Here is a 21491-nt window from a genome sequence, read left to right on the forward strand (position 1 = left end):
TTTTATCGATAAAGCGATATTCAACATTTTTATTAAGTTCTTCGTTCATTTTACTAGGAGACCAGACTATATAACTACACTCTTTTTGTAAATTGATAAGAAACAATTGATAACCGTATTTGGTTGGTTTGACATCACTGATATAATAAAAACCTTGTGGTAATTCTTTCCATTGAATAGCTTTCTCCATTATTATATATTTATGTTAGCATTTGTCTAAATGTAATCACACGATAGTAAACAATCTATTTTTAATCTCCAACCAGTTCTTTGGTTTTGGCACGGAATAATTGACGCGCTTGTTGCCTCCCCTCTTCTATGAACTTTTTTTTCTCGTCTTCGCTAATACCACTGGTCTTACGAGATTTTGATCGAATCTCCTGCTTCATTTTATTGTATTTGTTGAGCTCCGACAGCACTAAACGAAACTCATCCTCGGATATCTTACAATCAGCCATTGCTGTCGAAATATGATCCTCAATGCTGTTCAACTTTGCTTCGGCCAGTATCCGAATACTATCGTGTTTTAATGCTTTCTTTTGTAACCTACGAGAAATGAATTTTATCGCTATTCCTGCCAGTCCCGAGACTCCAGCGGTTATTTCCATGCCGAGCACGATAGGCGCGGCGATTATAGTTGATAGTAAACCGATACCCGCTACACCGAGTCCCATGCCAGATACTAAAAGCACGGTGTCAACTCCGTCCAGAGCATTCACGGCTCTGCGATACTTTTTATACAATCCAAGTCTCAACTCCCTCTCCTTCCCTATTCGAAGTTTTATGTCGCTTATTTGATGTAATCGAAATCCATCAACAGTTTCCATCTTTTCAAATGCTTCACCGAGCGTAGGATATAAACTCATAGTGTATATTACGTTCATATAATAGTCTTTAATTGGTCTTGCTTAAATGTTTTGAGACTATACATCAATCTTATCAAATGTATATTATACGGCAAGAATATCTTAGAAAGAGAAATACTGTCACTTTTAATAATTTGGACCCCCTCGAGGGTTGCAACGGGCGATGCTCCGATATGAATAATACTGCAACGTTGACGTTGGTGTTTCTTTAGCCATTTAATCGATAGACCTGGTAATATTTCAAAGGCATCTTCCGGTGCATCTCCGAACAAGACTTCAATAATAAGCGTAGAAAGATTAGATATTGCACTCAAGTTATCTTTAATATCTTCGAATTCAGTAACCAAATTTAAAGTAACATTTTTTAAGGCCGGACGACTATATAACATATGACCTGGGTTTTCTGGCAGGGGGGTAACTAACACACTTTTTCGTTTTGACGGGATATAAGCCGCGAGTACGATGTCACTATTTATTATCTTAGTTAAATTATGTCCCTTACCCATCATCACATAAGGTGGGGTAATGACGATATTCAGTAGCCACTCGATGTTTGCTTCAACCATAGTCCATTTATTATCGTCGTTGCGAGTAATATTGTACGAAGTGTTTTTAAGGAGTCTACTAACATCGACATCGCTTAAATCTCCTAGATTACCCGTGAATGTGACTTCTTTCCGCTTGTATACATTATCGTGTAAGTGTAAAGCGTATAACTTACCATCGGTACCGGGTTTACCAAATCCTTCCGTGTCTCCGAGATCGGAAAGCGCAATTGTATTACATTGTCTTACTGTTCCAGGGCCTGATGCATCAACCATTATTTTTAATATGGAGTGTTACACTTAAGTATCCTATATGTACTGGTTGGTGTTTTACATCTAATACAGAAATTTTGAGGTCTGAAATAATTCCCCGCTTTAATTTTTTATATTGTAATGACGAGAAAGATTCCGTTCTACCGCTATTATATTTTTCATTTTTCACTGGAACACTTCTGAGCAGAGTTGAAGGACTTTCTAGTTGAATATTATCCGTCGTGCTTATTTGATCAAGATGGATGAACAACTCTTTATAGGGAACTAAATCGGGTAATTTAATTCCCTGTTGTGGTTTGTTAGAATTTATAATTCCTATTCTATGATGAAATCCAAGTGTAACTTCTAAGTATGGGATAAGAACTACAGCGTTTTCTCCAGAGTCGATTTTCACTGTCCCATTCGACTCATTTTGTGTTAGACTAGCTCCATTAGGCTTAAAAATTTCATCATTGAGTGAGCATACGCTGTAATACCCATCAGGTATAGTAATGAATTTATCAATACCATTGTTTTCACCTATTATATGTATCTCATTATTATCTCTCACAACACTTATATTGGTCCACAGTGGGTAATACGTTACATCACATAGAGCTACTTCGAGTTGTCCATCCGAGTTATCGATAGTATGAAGCAGTTCAATAGACTGACCATTTGTTATTCCAGGTAGTGTAACATACATATTAAATATACAATGATACTATATCATAACTTAAATATGAAATCGAGATACATTACTAATCAATCGATTATAGTAACTGCCTCTGGTGCTGAATTTTTCGTTAAATTCCCAGATATCTTTGAAAAGTACAGGGTCACGGCAACTAGCGATAAAATGGTGCACGATTGGTTTCACAATCCGATGCAATTTTGGCAGAATCAGTTAAACTTTGCCATATGGTGTGCCACAACGGGATGTGGCGTATCTGTTAATGCCCCAGGATTTATGCTAAATAAGTCTGTTTTATTATTTCACGTGTATTATCAGATTAGACGTATACTTAAAGAAATTAGTGCTCCATTACCGCAGGATGGAGCGTGGAATTCCACAAATAATCCGTACAATAGGTCCGCGTATGAGCGTATTTGTCAGGAATTTAATATTTCTACGAGTAAAGATTGGCGTATTAAAGGAGCAAACCATGGTCTAGGTGTTCCTTACACAGGGGAAATAACCGTCAAAGAAGAAAGCGATGATTTATTTAAAGAGGTTAACAAAGGTCCATTTAATGCGTTTAAGTTGTTGCATACCAGCAAACTTTACATAAGAATGTATGATTATTTTCTTAAAACTCATCATTGGTATAAAGACTGGGAACTTTGGAGTAACGATTGGAGAGGGGATATTATGAGTTTTAAGAGTGGTTTAATTTATATTGTTACAAAATTTATACAAATGAACGATACCGCAAACGCTTGGAATGAATTTCTTAATGATAAAACGGAAAATAATTTTACTAACCCAGGATTTGTAAGATTTAATGAATCGATAAGAACTTATGTATGGGCAATTCTCGGAGCACAATCGCAAACACGAACATCCATTATCGGTTCTGGGACGGCGCTCGATGCACAAAAACAGTTTGTCGCAAACGTGGAGGACGCCATTAATTCACCAGTTGACATACCATCGTCTATAAAGCGTTTTCAAGATGCATTACAGTACGCTCAATCCAAAGTGGACTTCGTTTATGCGCCGGGACTATACATGTCTCCAAGTAATATGGAACTTAAGATCGGTCAAGTGATAGGCTATAATAATAAAATTGTTATCGCTACCGATCAACAAAAACCAGGTATAAATTCAGATATTAACGTTGAATTAATAACGCAAACGATCACGGGCGAAAAGGGAATAGTCAAGCCGCAAACACCAACTATCGCTAAAACTTCTACTAATGCACAACCATCTACTAATGCACACGCACAAGTACCACCGCATATTGAGGCTAAAAATCAACAACATATCGATGAAAAAACAGCGCTTGTAGTGGGTGGAGTCTCGGTTGGCTTACTCATGATTTGGTTAGCGAACTGATTTGGTGGTTAAATAGTTCTTAGCGAACACGTACAACAGCCCTGCAATTGCTACGATCAACCCCCACAAGTTTTGACTAAGCCAAGTGGTGGTCTTAGCTAATAAATTCAATAGCCAGGAAACAACACTCCCTATTATACCGGGAAGTGCAGCCGCGGCTTTCTCAGCGAGCTTTCCCAGTGCTGAACCTAATGCTTTTAAATGCTTTTTTATCCACTCTTTTATACCATTTTTATCGTTAGGCGGTGTACCACCACCTGTACTGCCACCTGTTAACGAGAGAGTCAAAGTCGATATAATAAATCCCAACGCGGTTAAAATACTGACAATGGTTATTCCCTGTTCTCTGAACAATGTTTTAATTTTATCGGCCAGTGTAGTATCATCGTTGAGTACTGGATCGATAGTTTCTCGAATACGACTGATTTGCGAACGAAGTGCCTTTCTATTACTGGAAGCTGCTTCGATGCGGGCCAATCTTTCGTCTTCTAAGTTACGTAATCTTTCTGCTACGCGGCGTCTACTGAACTCATCGCCCGCCTGTTCGAGTTTTGTTTTCTCTTTAGCTATATGCTTGTCGATTTCGGATATCTTGGCTATATTATTGATGAGTTCTCCCCGCACTGTTCGCATTGCCTTGTCAAGACCTCGTAATTCCCTAATACTGAACTCTGAATATGGTGATACACTGACCGTGGAATTATCGTAATAGGTATCTAAGATTTCTCCGAGTCCGTTCGAGGCCACGTTAGAGGCTTCTTCCAAATTATCTGTATTAACAAGTTCAGTACGCACGGTTTGAAGAACCTTAGTAGTCTTCGCAGGAAGTCGTCCGTATTCTACAAAACCTAATTTATCACGAACAAACTCGCGGCTATGTTTACCAGCTATAGTAGACAAGGCTAGGGGCTTACGAGTACTATAATGCATAAGATCAATATGCGGAGAGTCACGCAGTCGTAATATTCCTTTACTATCTAGCATAAACTTTGAATAGTCACGACCTATTGGGATAACATAATTTTTATCATCTTTTAATGCATCGTAATAATCATTGACGGACGATTGTAAAAGTTCATCGTTAAGACTACTAAACCTGGTTTCATCAGTACCCTCTTCGATTGGATTCGGATCATCAAAGGTACTTAGATCAAAGTCATTAATATCAAAATCAGTCATTTTTATATTAAACATAGGGTACATAATTTCAATATAAACAATGTCTTCACAATACGGACGCAAGTTAAACCCACAACGTAGACTTCGAGATCCATTAGGGGTCAAAGCAATTCGTCAGTCTGTAACTATAACTAATAACCCTAGTACCATAGATCAGAATCAAACGCTTCTGGTTCGCTTTCCTAATCTCGGCGCACACGATGTGTTAGTTCCGGGAACTGTCCGACTAGCATTTACGATTAGTTTGACTTCTACAGACGTTAACAGGGAGCCCGTTCAGAACATAGGTCGTGCTATCGTTAAGAAAATCGCCATTAAAATTAGCGGTAATGAGGTTTTGAGTATCGACGATAGCGATGTATACTATTGCTACATGGATCTCTGGAGAACGGATAAAGAGCGGGAAAACTTACAGTACCAAGGTATTTGTAATAAGAACACATTGAGACTGCGCTGGTGCTGAAAATGGTGATGATAACTTCGTAAAAGATAAGGCCGTTGCCGACGCATTAGGTAACAGATTCTATGTTCCCTTAGACTTTGAATTACTAGATTCCCACATGCCCTTTTATCAAGCATCCCTAGGCGATAGGTTAGAATACGAACTCACTTTTAATGACTACGGTAGAGTAATCAGATCTGCTAATGATGATGCTAGCTATTCTATTGATAATATCTCTCTGGAGTACGATATGATAACGGATCCCGAATTAGCCAGACAAATTCGTAACCAGTATTCGGGAAGTTTAGCCATTTTGTACGATCGCGTGCTGCGACACCGAAAGATCACGAGGGACAAAAAAGATACGATGTGGAATATCAATCTAAACGTCCCCACGAGGTCGTTGAAGGGTATTTTAATGTTGTTCGAGGACCCCTCCGATGTGTTTAAAAGAAATACCGAGAAGTTCTACAATCCCAAGATTACAAAAGTAGAATTGACTATCGAGGGCGTTCCTAATCAACTATATAGCCAAGGAATGCAAGCGTATCACCAGTGGGATGAGATTAAAAAACTTCCTTCTATAAAACGTTCTCCGGAAGTTAACGCGGTCGTGAAAGATCTGTCTCTCGGGAGTGTATAGATGGGTGAATACCTCACAACGAAGTACGCGCTATGGCTCGACATGCGAACAACGGACGATGACCAACTACACGGCAGTGGGAGGAGAATAGAAAATGCTAGCGAGGGTGCCACCATACAGATAACGAAGCTTCAGGAAGCGGCTGGTAAATTAAACATATATTTGTACGTGATTATGGATGCGCAACTTAATATACAGAATGGGCGATTCGTGCAAGCAATCTATTGATAATCTTTTACCTCAAGATCCGCACTGCGCTATCATATGCGGGCAAACGGGCTGCGGAAAAACAGCCTTTATTCTAGATATTTTAGAAAGTCATTATCGGGACGTTTTCGATCATATTATTATTCTGTGCCCGACTATAAGCGTTAATAAAACATACCTATCGAGAGATTGGGTAATGAATGACGACGGGGTACACAGAGTCGATCCGGGCGATCGATTACAAGACTGCCTCCGAGTATGTCACGAGAAATACAAAGGAGAATCAACCCTTTTCGTAATAGATGACTGCAGCGCAAGTAAAGAACTCACAAAAAAGAAGGATATGCTTTCGTATTTAGCATTCTCCGGTCGGCATACTCAACATAGTGTTTAGGTACTTACTCAAAAATACAACTCTGTCCTGAAAGATCTCAGAGAGCAAACCAAATGGGTAGCGCTGTTTCATTGCAAAGATGGAGATTCATTCGAGGAATGTTTACGCGAAAATGATGTCATTTATACCAAGGGGGAACGAGATAAAGTCAGAAAAGTGTTAGCGGCAACGAAGCACTGTAAACTCGTAGTAAAAACCGATCAACCAGCTGCTTATGCAATTGCTTAGCAAATTATAGCAAATTGTAGCAACTGCTAAACAAAATTATAGCAAATTGTAACAAAATTGTAGCAAATTATAGCAAAAATGTAGCAAAAATGTAGCAAATTGAACATTAGTGGTTAATATTACATAAAATGTGGTTCAAAATCCTCATTCTTTCACAACAGTTCATTATTACGGGTTGTATTGGATATGTCATATTATATTATGTTAGACTTAAATATCTCCTTAGGTATTACATTATGGAATGCGACGAACTCATCGAACAAATGCTCAAAGAATCTGATGCAGATAAATCTTTAGATAAATCTTTAGATAAACATAGAGAAAGACTCGCCGCTTTGGTAGCCGGTGGAAAATGTTCCCAATATTTGGGAGAAAATTATACCATCGAAAAAATTGATAACATGACAGACGAAGAAATTAAAAAACTGTACGCGCGTTACGAGTCTAGACTGGGAGCTACCATGACTAAAACGATAGGGTCTTCTATATTACAACTATACACAGCCGTAGCTAGTACGTTTCTCCCCATCCCGGCAGAACATCGCCTGTATTTATGCGAATCTCTCGAGAAAGACCCATTCATCGAACACGCTATAAGCGCAGTGAGCTGTGAGTTTTATCATAGATACGGAATGTTCTTAGCTCCATTCACCACAGCTTTAATAACGGCTAGGTATTGTCAATTTAAACATACGTGCCCACTTAATAATATAAATGGAGACACAATCACAACAGGTGACACCACAGATTGTGAACGAGGAACCACAGATTGTGGAAACGCAACAGATTGCGGAACAACAAGTGAATGAGGAACCACCACCAGTGAATGTGAAAACAAAAAACCAACCCAGAGTTACTAAGAATCCTTTGAAAATAGCTGCAGGAAGAAAGGGAGGGCTGGCGCGCAAAGCGAAATTAATAAATAATTCAAATATTAATCCGATTAAAACATGGGCACTAGTAGGAGTTGCTGGTATAGCGGCTGTATGGTTCTTTTATAAGTCTGGAGAAGAGAAAACGTCACCCCCGCCGCAACAACAAGTTCAATTAGAGGTTAGTCCCCATATAATGCTATAAGAAGCATGACTACTCCAGCTACAGACGGTAAAATGTTGGTAAACGCGACGTATCATTCAGCGGTGGTCACCGGCTTGGCCATTGGCTATGCCCGTATGGCTAAAATGATTACTAAAGCCACACCTCCCAAGCTAGATTTTAATGGATATGACATACCAATGATGGTTCTGGATATTGGATTAGCTATGGCAACGAAGGATATGCTCATCAAACAAGGACTTATCCCGGAAGACATAATGAGGTAATTAAACTTTTGAATATTTATATTCATATAAAGATTTGAATATGGCAACAATTGCGATGATGGTCGGTGGAGCTGTTGTTAATGCTCTAGCTTTTTCGGGGAGTAATTATTTATTTTCCAGTATGAGGGAATCAAACGCTAAAGAAGTTGAAGAGGAGCGTAAACGACATAATGAAGCTTTAGAACAATACCAAGCAGCCCAGTTACAATATACACAGCAGAGAATGAAGAGATTAGACTTTATTCATGAACAACTGATTAAGGAAGGACATTCAATTCAAACGTTTAAGGATGTCGAATCTGCCATGCACGAATACTTCCTCGTTTATGGGAAAAAACTAGACCCAATACCGAGACCAACAATGGGTCAGTTTTATACACCGTCAGAGGAACAAAAGAACCGAGAGGTCACATTTATTATTATTGGATTGACTTCTCTATTGATTTTCAGCTATACCATGCATAAGTCAGAGTGACAGCTGTGGCTATGCATAATCAATATCTCACAGTGTAGCTGTGATTTGCATTTAGACAAATGATATGATAGATGTATATACCATGAATAACTGCAAGTTTACACTCATGGGAAAGACTACCCTTTGTAACCGACGCTGTGTTGATTTTTTTTACTGCGGCATACACAATTATTACATCAGGCGTGGAAACATTAACTATACGTGTTCTGTATGCGGGATAGGGGTCAAAGGTCGTTATTGTTTATGTAAGGAACACGGTGCTGATAGGGTCAGGAACCAGATTATTTATGCTAGGAAGAGAGATTACATCAATGAGAGGAATAGGTTGGGGAGAATATGTATTTAGATATATGAAAACAACCAATTAGACATTTGTCTCATTTTGCATATACCATTCAACCACAATGGTTTTTGTCAGAGAATTAAAAGCTATGGCAAAGCAAAGTGGACTGCGTGGATATTCTCGTATGAGGAAAGCTGAATTGATGGATTTACTCGGTTTGGAATACAACAGACCCCAGACTGTTAGAGAACTCAAAGTTCGAGCGAGAAACAGTGGGCTGAGAGGTTATTCTCGAATGTGGAGAGCTGAATTGATCGCTTTACTAGATAATAATCAACCTATTGATAATGATATTCAACCTAATAATGATGATGATAATCAACATCAAGAATTAATATTTGTACCCACATCCGCCGGCGTTGGTAAATATCTTAGAGGTTGGAAGATGGATATTAATTCCAACATGGATGTTAACGATATTAAGCCCATCATATCGAGTAAAATTAACGAGGAATTAGATGAATTACATAGTATAAAATACCAGCTGACGATTAAAATGACATTGAGTAAAAGTAACACAGACGATAGCACCGAATATACCGAACCATATTTCCGTAGCAATCAAGAAGTTATAACCGAATCCGATACTATAAACTCATCATTAGATACATCAATTCAGAGAATACAGGAAACTTTAGAACGCTGGACTAATAGAGGTTCGGGCTGGGGTGTGGATAAAATCGATAGTTTATATTTAGATATAGCAAATTATATGCCCTTCAAAGGTGGATCTTATATAGATTTACCCCCGTATTATAAGAATAAAAAAGCCATAATTAACGTAAAAAATAAATCCGATGACTGTTTAAGAATGATGATAAGATCTGCATTGTTCCCCGTAGATTCTAAAATTGCAAATAGACCTTCTAGCTATCCTCAAAACGATGGACTCAACTTCGATGGTATAGACGAACCTACACCAATATCGCAAATTGATAAGGTGGAAAAGCAAAATAATTTAGCTATAAATGTTTTCGGACATTCTAAAGGAATTGTTGTACACAGGATAAGCTCCTCTCCGGAAAATATCCCCAGAATCAATTCATTTCTGATCGAAAAAGATGGTAAATATCATTATATGTGGATAAAGAGTTTAAACAGGCTGCTATACGATCAAACAAAACATAAAGAAAAGAAATATTTCTGCGAAAGATGCCTGCATGGGTACAGCAGACAAGATCTTTTAGAAGCGCATAAAGAAGACTGTAGAGGTGTTGGACAGAATGCTATCAGGATCGATATGCCTAAAGAGGGAAAAAATATATTAAAATTTGAACATTATTGTAATCAAATGCCAGTACCGTACGTAATTTACGCCGACTTCGAAGCGCTTATCAAACCCATAGGAAAATAATCAAGATAATAATCAAGATAATAGTTTTACGTACAAAACTCAAGAACATATTCCTTGTGGGTTTGGATATATAGTTGTAAGGTATGATGGGAAAACAAACCCGCCGGTGATTTACAGAGGTCCCGATGCAGCGGGAAAGTTCCTAGAATATCTACAAAATGAAGAGAGAATAATCAGGGAAAAATTATCATGTAAGATACCCATGCGTATGACGAGGGATGAATGGAGTGCCTATAAGAAGTCAACGAGTTGTCACGTTTGTAATAAACCCCTGGATGGGGATTCTGTAAGAGATCATTGCCACGTCACGGGTAATTATCGGGGAGCCGCTCATAATGAGTGTAACTTGAAACTAAAAATGAATTCTCAAACAATACCCATCCCCGTTGTGTTTCACAACCTTAGGGGATACGATTCACATCTCATTATGCAAGCTATCTCGAAGACCGACGGCGGTTTAACGTGCATTCCTAATAATATGGAAAAATACATATCGTTCTCGTTGACTAAACCTATACATTATAGGGACAAGGATGGGAAATCTAGAACAAAGCAAAGTAATGGGCTTAGATTCATAGACTCCGTACAGTTTCTGTTATCTTCCCTGGACAATTTAGCTAATGCGAACAATCCTGATGACTTTGCGATAACAAATAAATATACCGATAAGATAACTCGTCATTTGTTGCTGAGAAAAGGTGTATATCCTTACGAATATATGGATGATTGGTCTAGATTCAAAGAAACTGAATTACCAACCCTCGAATCATTCTATAGTAACTTAACAGAATCTAAAATAACAGATGCCGATTATGAACACGCTCTGACGGTGTGGGATAAATTAGGTTGTAAGAATTTAGGCGATTATCACTATCTGTACTTAAAAACCGATGTACTGTTACTCGCCGATATATTCGAGATATTTAGAAAGACATGTTTCAAACAATATGGCTTGGACCCGGCATGGTACTATTCCAGTCCCGGACTATCGTGGGATGCATTGTTGAAGAAGACCGGCGTAGAACTAAAACTACTCACAGATTACGATATGCACTTGTTTATTGAGAAAGGATTAAGAGGTGGTATATCGATGGCAGCTAAAAGGTATTCTAAGGCTAATAATAAATTAGTGGAAGGATACGATCCCAGTAAACCCGACACGCACATATTATATCTCGACGCTAACAATTTGTACGGATGGGCTATGAGTCAACCTTTACCCACGGGTGGTTTTGAATGGATCGAAGGTAATGATATCCATAATATCCATAATAATGATATCGAAGTGAATAAAGGGTACATACTAGAAGTTGACTTGGAATATCCAAGTTCGTTACATAAAGATCATAACAGTTATCCGCTAGCTCCCGAAAGATTAATGGTTAATAAAGATTGGATGTCGGAATATCAACGCTCCTTGATGGGTAATAGTAGGTTAGCTAACGTAGAAAAACTCGTACCAAATTTGATGGATAAAACAAAATATATAGTTCACTACAGAAATCTCCAGTTGTATCTATCGTTAGGTATGAAACTTAAGAAAATACACAGAGTTCTAAAGTTCGATCAAAGCCCTTGGATGGAGCCCTATATAAGGTTGAACACAGATTTAAGAAAGATAGCTACCAGCGATTTCGAAAAGAATCTGTATAAGCTCATGAATAACTCAGTATTTGGTAAAACTATGGAGAATCTAAGGAAGCGTGTTGATGTTAAATTAGTCAGATCTAATGAGGAAGAAAGACTCAGGAAACTTATAGCCAGTCCGGCTTTTAACAGAAGCAAGATATTCGATAACGACTTAGCCGCGTTGCATATGCAGAAAAGTAATATAAAATTCAACAGGCCGGTGTACGTCGGTATGAGTATTCTCGACTTATCAAAACACTTAATGTATGACTTTTATTACAACGAACTTAAGAAGCAATACGGCGATAGATGCGAGGTTTTATATACCGACACAGATTCTTTGTTGATGGAAATACAAACCGAGGATGTGTATAAAGATATGGCAGAAAAAATAGATATGTACGACACGAGCGATTACCCTAAAGATAATCCACTGCACAGCGTAGTAAATAAAAAGGTGTTAGGTAAGATGAAGGATGAATGTGCTGGGACCCCTATAGCGGAGTATGTGGGATTAAGACCTAAGATGTATTCTATAAAGAAGTCCGATAATGGAGAGATAAGAAAAGCTAAGGGCGTTAAGAAGTATGTTGTAAAAAAGCATATCAAACATGAACAGTATAAAGAATCATTATTCAACGGTAGAACGTTCAAACACGAGATGAACTCTTTAAGAAGTTACGATCATAGGATATATGGATTAAGAATGAACAAGACATCATTATCCCCCTTAGATACAAAGAGATGGATTGATAATGATGGTGTAAATACCTATGCTTATGGTTATGGTGGTAATACCGTACCGTCGGGAACTATGAACATCTCTTCTCGTACAAATGCCCTACCCGGTCCATCTTGAAGATAATAAAGAATAGGCTCTCCTTCTTTCGTAACCAATCGACTAATGTTATACGTCTTAAGGGACCATATGGGATCGGTTGCGCGACGTAGGCCTCCTTCGAGTTCACCGGGCTGGTATAAATATCTTACCCTTACTCTATCCGGAAGTTTTCGTTCTTTGCCTCTCCTCGGTGCTGAAGATTCGGAAGTCACGGATTTCATTTTAATCGCATCGGATGGTTTCTTCCCTATTAATCTCGTCACTTCATTATTCAGCGCTGATACAACGGCTGATAATCGTGTCACCCATTTGGTTGATCTCAATCGCTCGGATTTCATTTCGATCCCATACTGATAGCCAAACAAACGTTCCGCTAATGTCCTGTTAAATCTTTGGACGATAGCTTGACTGCGGTGGGCCTCTCTTTCACCACGGACGATTTTGACATCGTTCTTTGTTAACAGTTTAGTTACCGATCCCATAAACTCGCGACCGGGATCTACTTGAAATAGCTTAGGCCATTTTAGTGGTCCGCGTTTATATATGCGACTCAGTGCATTAGCTACCTCTGTTGATTCTTTCGATGTTAATGGCTCAGCCTCTTTGTATCGACTAGCCACATCCACTACCGTTAAAGCGTATTTGTACGTTTTGCGTTTTACCTTATCGTGGGGAAGAAACAAGAGGTCAGCCTGATGAACTTCATTCGTTGTAAAAATATCAAACTTCTTCCTCGGTATATAACGCGGTGCCGGTAAATATATTTGCCACATCGCTTGTTTCTTTAACCAATCCTTGGCCACATCTTTAGATACCTTAGCCGTGGTGGCTAATTTTTTTATTGCTCCTACACCTTTCCAATATCCTCGTGGGCTATAGTAAATTTTATCCATTATTAATTAATATTGATATTTCTTTTAAAACGACTTTCGTTGAATCACATCATCATTTTTATACTAATAGAAGCAATGATTGGTCCCCAGGTATTGGTGAGCTAGGGTCAATTTAACTTAATCTTATGACTATCATTAAATCGCATCATCATTTTGGCATAAAAAATTCCTCCTGTAGTAGCAGTATAGGTATATGAATCCTGCTCCAGTGGAGTTGCGGCAGAACCCCCATTACCTATACTACTTGGGTTATTTTTCATTGGGTAACCAATATTTTTTCACTCATCTATTCAACATTCTATTGGGTTTTTCCCAAAATTAGTGAACATTTTAAGATTTAAAAAAAAATGAAATAATGATTCAGATTTATATAACTGTGTTAAATATATAGGCTTGGCTCAGAAAGTAAATTAGGTCGTAATTGTGTTTCGGAAATTAGCTCCTTTGTACGCATGCTGAAAAAGCTTCATTGGGTATTTACACGTGCTGTTTTTATACATTTGAGTTTTTCATTTAATGCATGTGTTTCTGTACGCAAGTTAATTGAAAGTAATTTGGTTTTGAATATTTTGGGGTGGTACCGTATTTTACACAAATACGTTGCTTATCTGTAGCTGTGCCCCCCAGAAGGCCAATCACCCAAGAATCTTACTGATCGGCTACATGCTGTTTATGGGGAGTCTGCCACTATTAAATGTTGGGTGAATGACTTACGTACAGTCTGAGAGAGAGAGAGAGTTTGAAAGGTGACACTAGCACCACCAAAGAAAACGTTGATGCTGTCCACCTCGGAACAATAGTTGCATTACACATGTCTAAATGTGAAGGTCTAAATGTTGCAGTTAGTGCCTCTTTTGAATTGAGACATTGTTGTAGACAATCATTAATTTCTACTCATGCCCAGAAGTTGTCCAACACTCAAGTTCAGCTGTTACCGACAAAATAATGTTCAATGATGATTTTAATTTAGGTCCTGTGTGGCTGCGGATCACCTTCTCCACCCAATACCCAGATGAAGTGCCAGTGATAGAAATACCTATGAGGTCTAAAGTACTCGCCTCCAACCAGTGTGAGGGGCTTGCAAGGCATCTCATATCAGTTGTATGTATTATACTACAATGTGGCTGCAGTGATATTTGAATCAAGGGAAATCCTACATTTTTAGCTCACCAGACTGAAAGTAAAGTGAACTTTTGTAAGGCCAGTTTGTCCATCCTCCATCTGTCATAACATCTTATGAAGCTGAAATGTCAAATACTTTTTGCCACAAATGATAACACCCAAATTTTATCAAGAGGTTCAAAACAGATTTGCATAAGAGCCGCCATGTTAGACATATTGTTTGTTTGTTGTTAAACGCCGCACTCAGCAATATTTCAGCTGTATGACGGCGGTCTGTAAATAATTTAGTCTGGACCAGACAATCAAGTAATTGACATCATGAGCATCGATCCACACAATTGGGATATGATGATATGCATAAACCAAGTCAGCGAGCCTGACCAGACGATCCCGTTAGTCACCTCTTACAACAAGCATAGTCGCCTTTTACGGCAAGCATAGGTTCCTGAAGACATATTCTAATCCGGATCTTCACAGGTCCAAATAACACTGAGACGAAAATGATAGATCTAGATATATATTCTATTTATATATGTAGACAAAAATAATAGATATAGATATAGAAATAGAAATATGACGGCAACCATGGGTAGCTGAAGACCTGTTCTATTTCGGATCTTCACATGGTCAGCAGCCATATTGGAAAAGCTATATTAGAAATACAATTTTGTATGTTAGTTAGTAATGGGGCTGGACACAGATGTTCCGCTTTTTCAATATTTTAAATTTTGACCTTTATTTGACCTTTGCACGTCAACCATTTCGAGAATTGAAACCTCTTGTGGCCATTACTCATTTTTGTTCAAAATATAATTTGGTGTGTGTGGGGTTTGTTTGTTTAAGTACTGAGGCTCAACAAAAACATTCGATTATCTTGCCCTTTTTCAAATTTTGACCTTTTGCACTTTGAACATGCTCCCAACTACCCTTAAAATGCATTTTTTCACTCTGTGAACGTCACAGGGATTTATATCGGATTCGGCCCAGAAGGGGTGGAACATTGTGCCCTGATGATGTGGAACATTGTGCCCCGATGGGTTGCAACATTGTGCCCCGATGATGTGGAACATTGTGCCCAAAAGGGGTGGAACATTGTGCCCCGATGATGTGGAACATTGTGCCCAGAAGGGGTGGAATATTGTGCCCCGATGATGTGGAACATAGTGCCCAAAAGGGGTGGAACAATGTGCCCCGATGATGTGAAACATTGTGCCCCAATGATGTGGAACATTGTTCCCAGAAGGGTTGGAACATTGTGCCCTGATGATCTGGAGCATTGTGCCCCGATGATGTGGAACATTGTGCCCCAATGATGTGGAACATTGTTCCCAGAAGGGGTGGAACATTGTGCCCCAATGATGTGGAACATTGTTCCCAGAAGGGGTGGAACATTGTGCCCTGATGATGTGGAACATTGTTCCCAGAAGGGGTGGAACATTGTACCCTGATGATGTGGAACATTGTTCCCAGAAGGGGTGGAACATTGTGCCCTGATGATGTAGAACATAGTGCCTAAAAGGGGTGGAACATTGTGCCCCGATGATGTGAAACATTGTGCCCCGATGATGTGGAACATTGTTCCCAGAAGGGGTGGAACATTGTGCCCTGATGATGTGGAACATTGTGCCCCGATGATGTGAAACATTGTGCCCCGATGATGTGGAACATTGTTCCCAGAAGGGGTGGAACATTGTGCCCCGATGATGTGGAACATTGTTCCCAGAAGGGGTGGAACATTGTGCCCAGATGATGTGGAACATTGTTCCAGAAGGGGTGGAACATTGTGCCCTGATGATGTGGAACATTGTTCCCAGAAGGGGTGGAACATTGTGCCCTGATGATGTGGAACATTGTGCCCCGATGATGTGAAACATTGTGCCCCGATGATGTGGAACATTGTTCCCAGAAGGGGTGGAACATTGTGCCCCGATGATGTGGAACATTGTTCCCAGAAGGGGTGGAACATTGTGCCCAGATGATGTGGAACATTGTTCCAGAAGGGGTGGAACATTGTGCCCTGATGATGTGGAACATTGTGCCCCGATGATGTGGAACATTGTTCCCAGAAGGGGTGGAACATTGTGCCCTGATGATGTGGAACATTGTTCCCAGAAGGGGTGGAACATTGTGCCCCGATGATGTGGAACATTGTTCCCAGAAAGGGGTGGAACATTGTGCCCTGATGATGTGGAACATTGTGCCCCGATGATGTGGAACATTGTTCCCAGAAGGGGTGGAACATTGTGCCCTGATGATGTGGAACATTGTTCCCAGAAGGGGTGGAACATTGTGCCCTGATGATGTAGAACATAGTGCCCAAAAGGGGTGGAACATTGTGCCCCGATGATGCTGAACATTGTTTCCAGAAGGGATGGAACATTGTGCCCCGATGATGTGGAACATTGTGCCCCGATGATGTGGAACATTGTTCCCAGAAGGGGTGGAACATTGTGCCCTGATGATGTGGAACATTGTTCCAAGAAGGGGTGGAACATTGTGCCCTGATGATGTGGAACATTGTTCCCAGAAGGGGTGGAACATTGTGCCCTGATGATGTAGAACATAGTGCCCAAAAGGGGTGGAACATTGTGCCCCGATGATGTGGAACATTGTTCCCAGGAGGGGTGGAACATTGTGCCCAGAAGGGGTGGAACATTGTGCCCAGATGATGTGGAACATTGTTTCCAGAAGGGGTGGAACATTGTGCCCTGATGATGTGGAACATTGTGCCCCGATGATGTGGAACATTGTTCCCAGAAGGGGTGGAACATTGTGCCCTGATGATGTGGAACATTGTTCCAAGAAGGGGTGGAACATTGTGCCCCGATGATGTGGAACATTGTTCCCAGAAGGGGTGGAACATTGTGCCCTGATGAACATGAACATGCACTTTGAACATGCTCCCAACTACCCTTAAAATGCATTTTTTCACTCTGTGAACGTCACAGGGATTTATATCGGATTCGGCCCAGAAGGGGTGGAACATTGTGCCCTGATGATGTGGAACATTGTGCCCAAAAGGGGTGGAACATTGTGCCCCGATGATGTGGAACATTGTGCCCAAAAGGGGTGGAACATTGTGCCCCGATGATGTGGAACATTGTGCCCAGAAGGGGTGGAATATTGTGCCCCGATGATGTGGAACATAGTGCCCAAAAGGGGTGGAACAATGTGCCCCGATGATGTGAAGGTGGTGCCCCAATGATGTGGAACATTGTTCCCAGAAGGGGTGGAACATTGTGCCCTGATGATCTGGAGCATTGTGCCCCGATGATGTGGAACATTGTGCCCCGATGATGTGGAACATTGTGCCCAGAAGGGGTGGAACATTGTGCCCCGATGATGTGGAACATTGTTCCCAGAAGGGGTGGAACATTGTGCCCCGATGATGTGGAACATAGTGCCCAGAAGGGGTCGAACATTGTGCCCAGAAAGGGGTGGAACATTGTGCCCCAATGATGTGGAACATTGTTCCCAGAAGGCTGGAACATTGTGCCCTGATGATGTGGAACATTGTTCCCAGAAGGGATGGAACATTGTGCCCCGATGATGTGGAACATAGTGCCCAGAAGTAGTGGAACATTGTGCCCAGAAAGGGGTGGAACATTGTACCCTGATGATATGGAACATTGTGCCCAGAAAGGTGGAACATTGAGGCCAGAAGGGGCGAAACATTTTGCCCAGAAGGGTTTGAACATTGTGCCCCGATGATGTAGATCATTGCCCATGTTTCCGTCTAATTTTGCCTCGTCCAGACTAAGACTGTTAACAAGAGGCTGCTATGAATTATTCTGGATATAGCTGACTACAGGTTCAACAACTTTCACTCACACATTCACTGCATTCCCAACTTGTAACATTCCCAGTTGACGACAATGGTCTGAACAAGATGTTCTTGATTTATTGGGTTCCTGACTTTAAGATTAAAAAAAACCCATATCATTAGAATTAATTTGTTTTAAACTTTATGGGTTATAGAAATGGAAAAAGTTTTTCTTAAACTGTACCACATGTCTTTATATAGTTTGAAGTAACCGATGTGCTGGTACACTTGGTCTTTCAATGTGGGTACACGGTAATGTTGAAATAAATCATGGATAATGCAAACTGTAATCATGGAGGAGTTGTCTGAGGGCTATGTTGTTTGTGTTGTTGTCATGGTTACAGGCAGAGGACAATGTTGGTATGGGCATGGTGTTTACCCTGGTGGATGAAGCCCAACAGTGGATCTCGGACAATGTTCACACGTCCACAGTGCAGGAGCAGGAGCAGGACCAGGTATAAGTGTTACAGGTGTATAGCTTTACCAAGTACAAGTTTCTCCTGTGACAGTTTATCTTTGTTGATACACAGTTGAGACTAGAATGTGAGTTATTGAAGAAACATTGACTCACTCCCACTAGAATGTGAGTTATTGAAGAAACATTGACTCACTCCAACTAGAATGTGAGTTATTGAAGAAACACTGACTCACACCAAAATGTGAGTTGTTGAAGAAACATTGACTCGTACCCACTGTTATGTGAGCTGTTGAAGAAACATTGACTCACTCCCACAAGAATGTGAGTTATTGAAGAAACATTGACTCACTCCCACTAGAATGTGAGTTATTGAAGAAACATTGACTCACTCCCACTAGAATGTGAGCCGTTGAAGAAACATTGACTCACTCCCACTAGAATATGAGTTATTGAAGAAACATTGACTCACTCCCACTAGAATGTGAGTTTTTGAAGAAACATTGACTCACTCCCACTAGAGTATGAGCTGTTGAAGAAACATTGACTCACTCCCACTAGAATGTGAGTTATTGAAGAAACATACACTCACTCCCACTAGAATATGAGCTGTTGAAGAAACATTGACTCACTCCAACTAGAATGTTAGTTATTGAAGAAACATACACTCACACCCACTAGTATGTGAGTTGTTGAAGAAACATTGACTCACTCCCACTAGAATGTGAGTTATTGAAGAAACATTGACTCACTCCCACTAGAATGTGAGTTGTTGAAGAAACATTGACTCACTCCCACTAAAATGTGAGCTGTTGAAGAAACATTGACTCACACCAGAATGTGAGTTGTTGAACACTGACTCACACCCACTAGAGTGTGAGTTGTTGAAGAAACATTGACTCACTCCCGCTATTATGTGAGTTGTTGAAGAAACATTGACTCACTCCCACTAGAATGTGAGTTATTGAAGAAACATTGACTCACTCCCACTAGAATGTGAGTTGTTGAAGAAATATTGACTCCTTCCCACTAAAATGTGAGCTGTTGAAGAAACATTGACTCACACCAAAATGTGAGTTGTTGAACACTGACTCACTCCCACTAGAATGTGAGTTGTTGAACACTGACTCACTCCCACTAGAATGTGAGTTGTTGAACACTGACTCACCCCCACTAGAATGTGAGTTGTTGAACACTGACTCACACTCACTAGAATGTGAGTTGTTGAACACTGACTCACACTCACTAGAATGTGAGTTGTTGAACACTGACTCACACTCACTAGAATGTGAGTTGTTGAACACTGACTCACACCCACTAGAATGTGAGTTGTTGAACACTGACTCACACCCACTAGAATGTGAGTTGTTGAACACTGACTCACACTCACTAGAATGTGAGTTGTTGAACACTGACTCACACTCACTAGAATGTGAGTTGTTGAACACTGACTCACTCCCACTAGAATGTGAGTTGTTGAACACTGACTCACACTCACTAGAATGTGAGTTGTTGAACACTGACTCACACTCACTAGAATGTGAGTTGTTGAACACTGACTCACACTCACTAGAATGTGAGTTGTTGAACACTGACTCACACTCACTAGAATGTGAGTTGTTGAACACTGACTCACTCCCACTAGAATGTGAGTTGTTGAACACTGACTCACACTCACTAGAATGTGAGTTGTTGAACACTGACTCACTCCCACTAGAATGTGAGTTGTTGAACACTGACTCACTCCCACTAGGATGTGAGTTGTTGCTGCATCTCCACCACCAGCCTGTCAAGCAGAACTTCTTGCTCATGCATCTTTCATCTTATGTATTATTTAGATTAAAGTATGTGTACATGCGGTCAGCTAAAACTAACAGAAAAGATCATTCTCCTTCAAGTACAGTGCTAAAATGTTCTTTGTACAGGAGCCAAGTGAGGAAGATGTCTCCCCTACCAGCCCACAACGCATCCTGACAGAGGCCAGGCCAGCTGGAGGGCGATGGGACTTCGTCATTGGCCTTCTGGTCAGTATTATGCTAGTGTTAAATTGCATATTATGTAGGTTTACAACGAGGCTGAAAAGCTTTACTTGTTTTGTTAGTTTTTTAAGGCAGTACTAGCAGTCTTCCAGTTATAGGAGGGCAGCCTGTAAATAATCAAGTCTTGGCCAGACAGTGCAGTTATTGACATTAAGAGCATCAATCTACGCAGTTCGGATATGATGGCATGCATCAACTAAGACAGCAAATCTGACGACCTGATTCTGCTTGTCGCCTCCTATGACAAATGCGTTGTTGAAGACCAGTTTTTCATGAGGGCTTCCTCTGGTTCTAATACATCAACATCCTGCATTCCAGCATCATATTAGAGCATCTTGAGATCAACCTTCCGGATAAAACACTTTTAAACCTCAAAAAGAAAAGAGATTTTCCACCATTACCACATCCTCTGTATCT

The 21491-nt window shown here is 40.2% G+C and overlaps 1 protein-coding gene across 2 annotated transcripts in view; it reads left to right on the forward strand.

The window, feature by feature from the left end:
• LOC124126302 (uncharacterized GTP-binding protein C428.15-like) overlaps positions 1–21491 on the forward strand; it is a 68848-nt gene that overhangs the window by 4957 nt on the left and 42400 nt on the right. For both annotated transcript variants that reach the window (XM_048392101.1, XM_048392100.1), the window contains exons 4-6: positions 14646–14776; positions 18965–19075; positions 20961–21059. In XM_048392101.1, coding sequence (XP_048248058.1) covers positions 14646–14776; positions 18965–19075; positions 20961–21059 — 341 coding nt within the window. The remainder of the gene's footprint in view (positions 1–14645; positions 14777–18964; positions 19076–20960; positions 21060–21491) is intronic.

The sequence above is a fragment of the Haliotis rufescens genome, unplaced genomic scaffold, assembly GCF_023055435.1.
Source record: "Haliotis rufescens isolate VD_foot unplaced genomic scaffold, xgHalRufe1.0.p SCAF_11, whole genome shotgun sequence".
Classification (NCBI taxonomy): domain Eukaryota; kingdom Metazoa; phylum Mollusca; class Gastropoda; order Lepetellida; family Haliotidae; genus Haliotis; species Haliotis rufescens.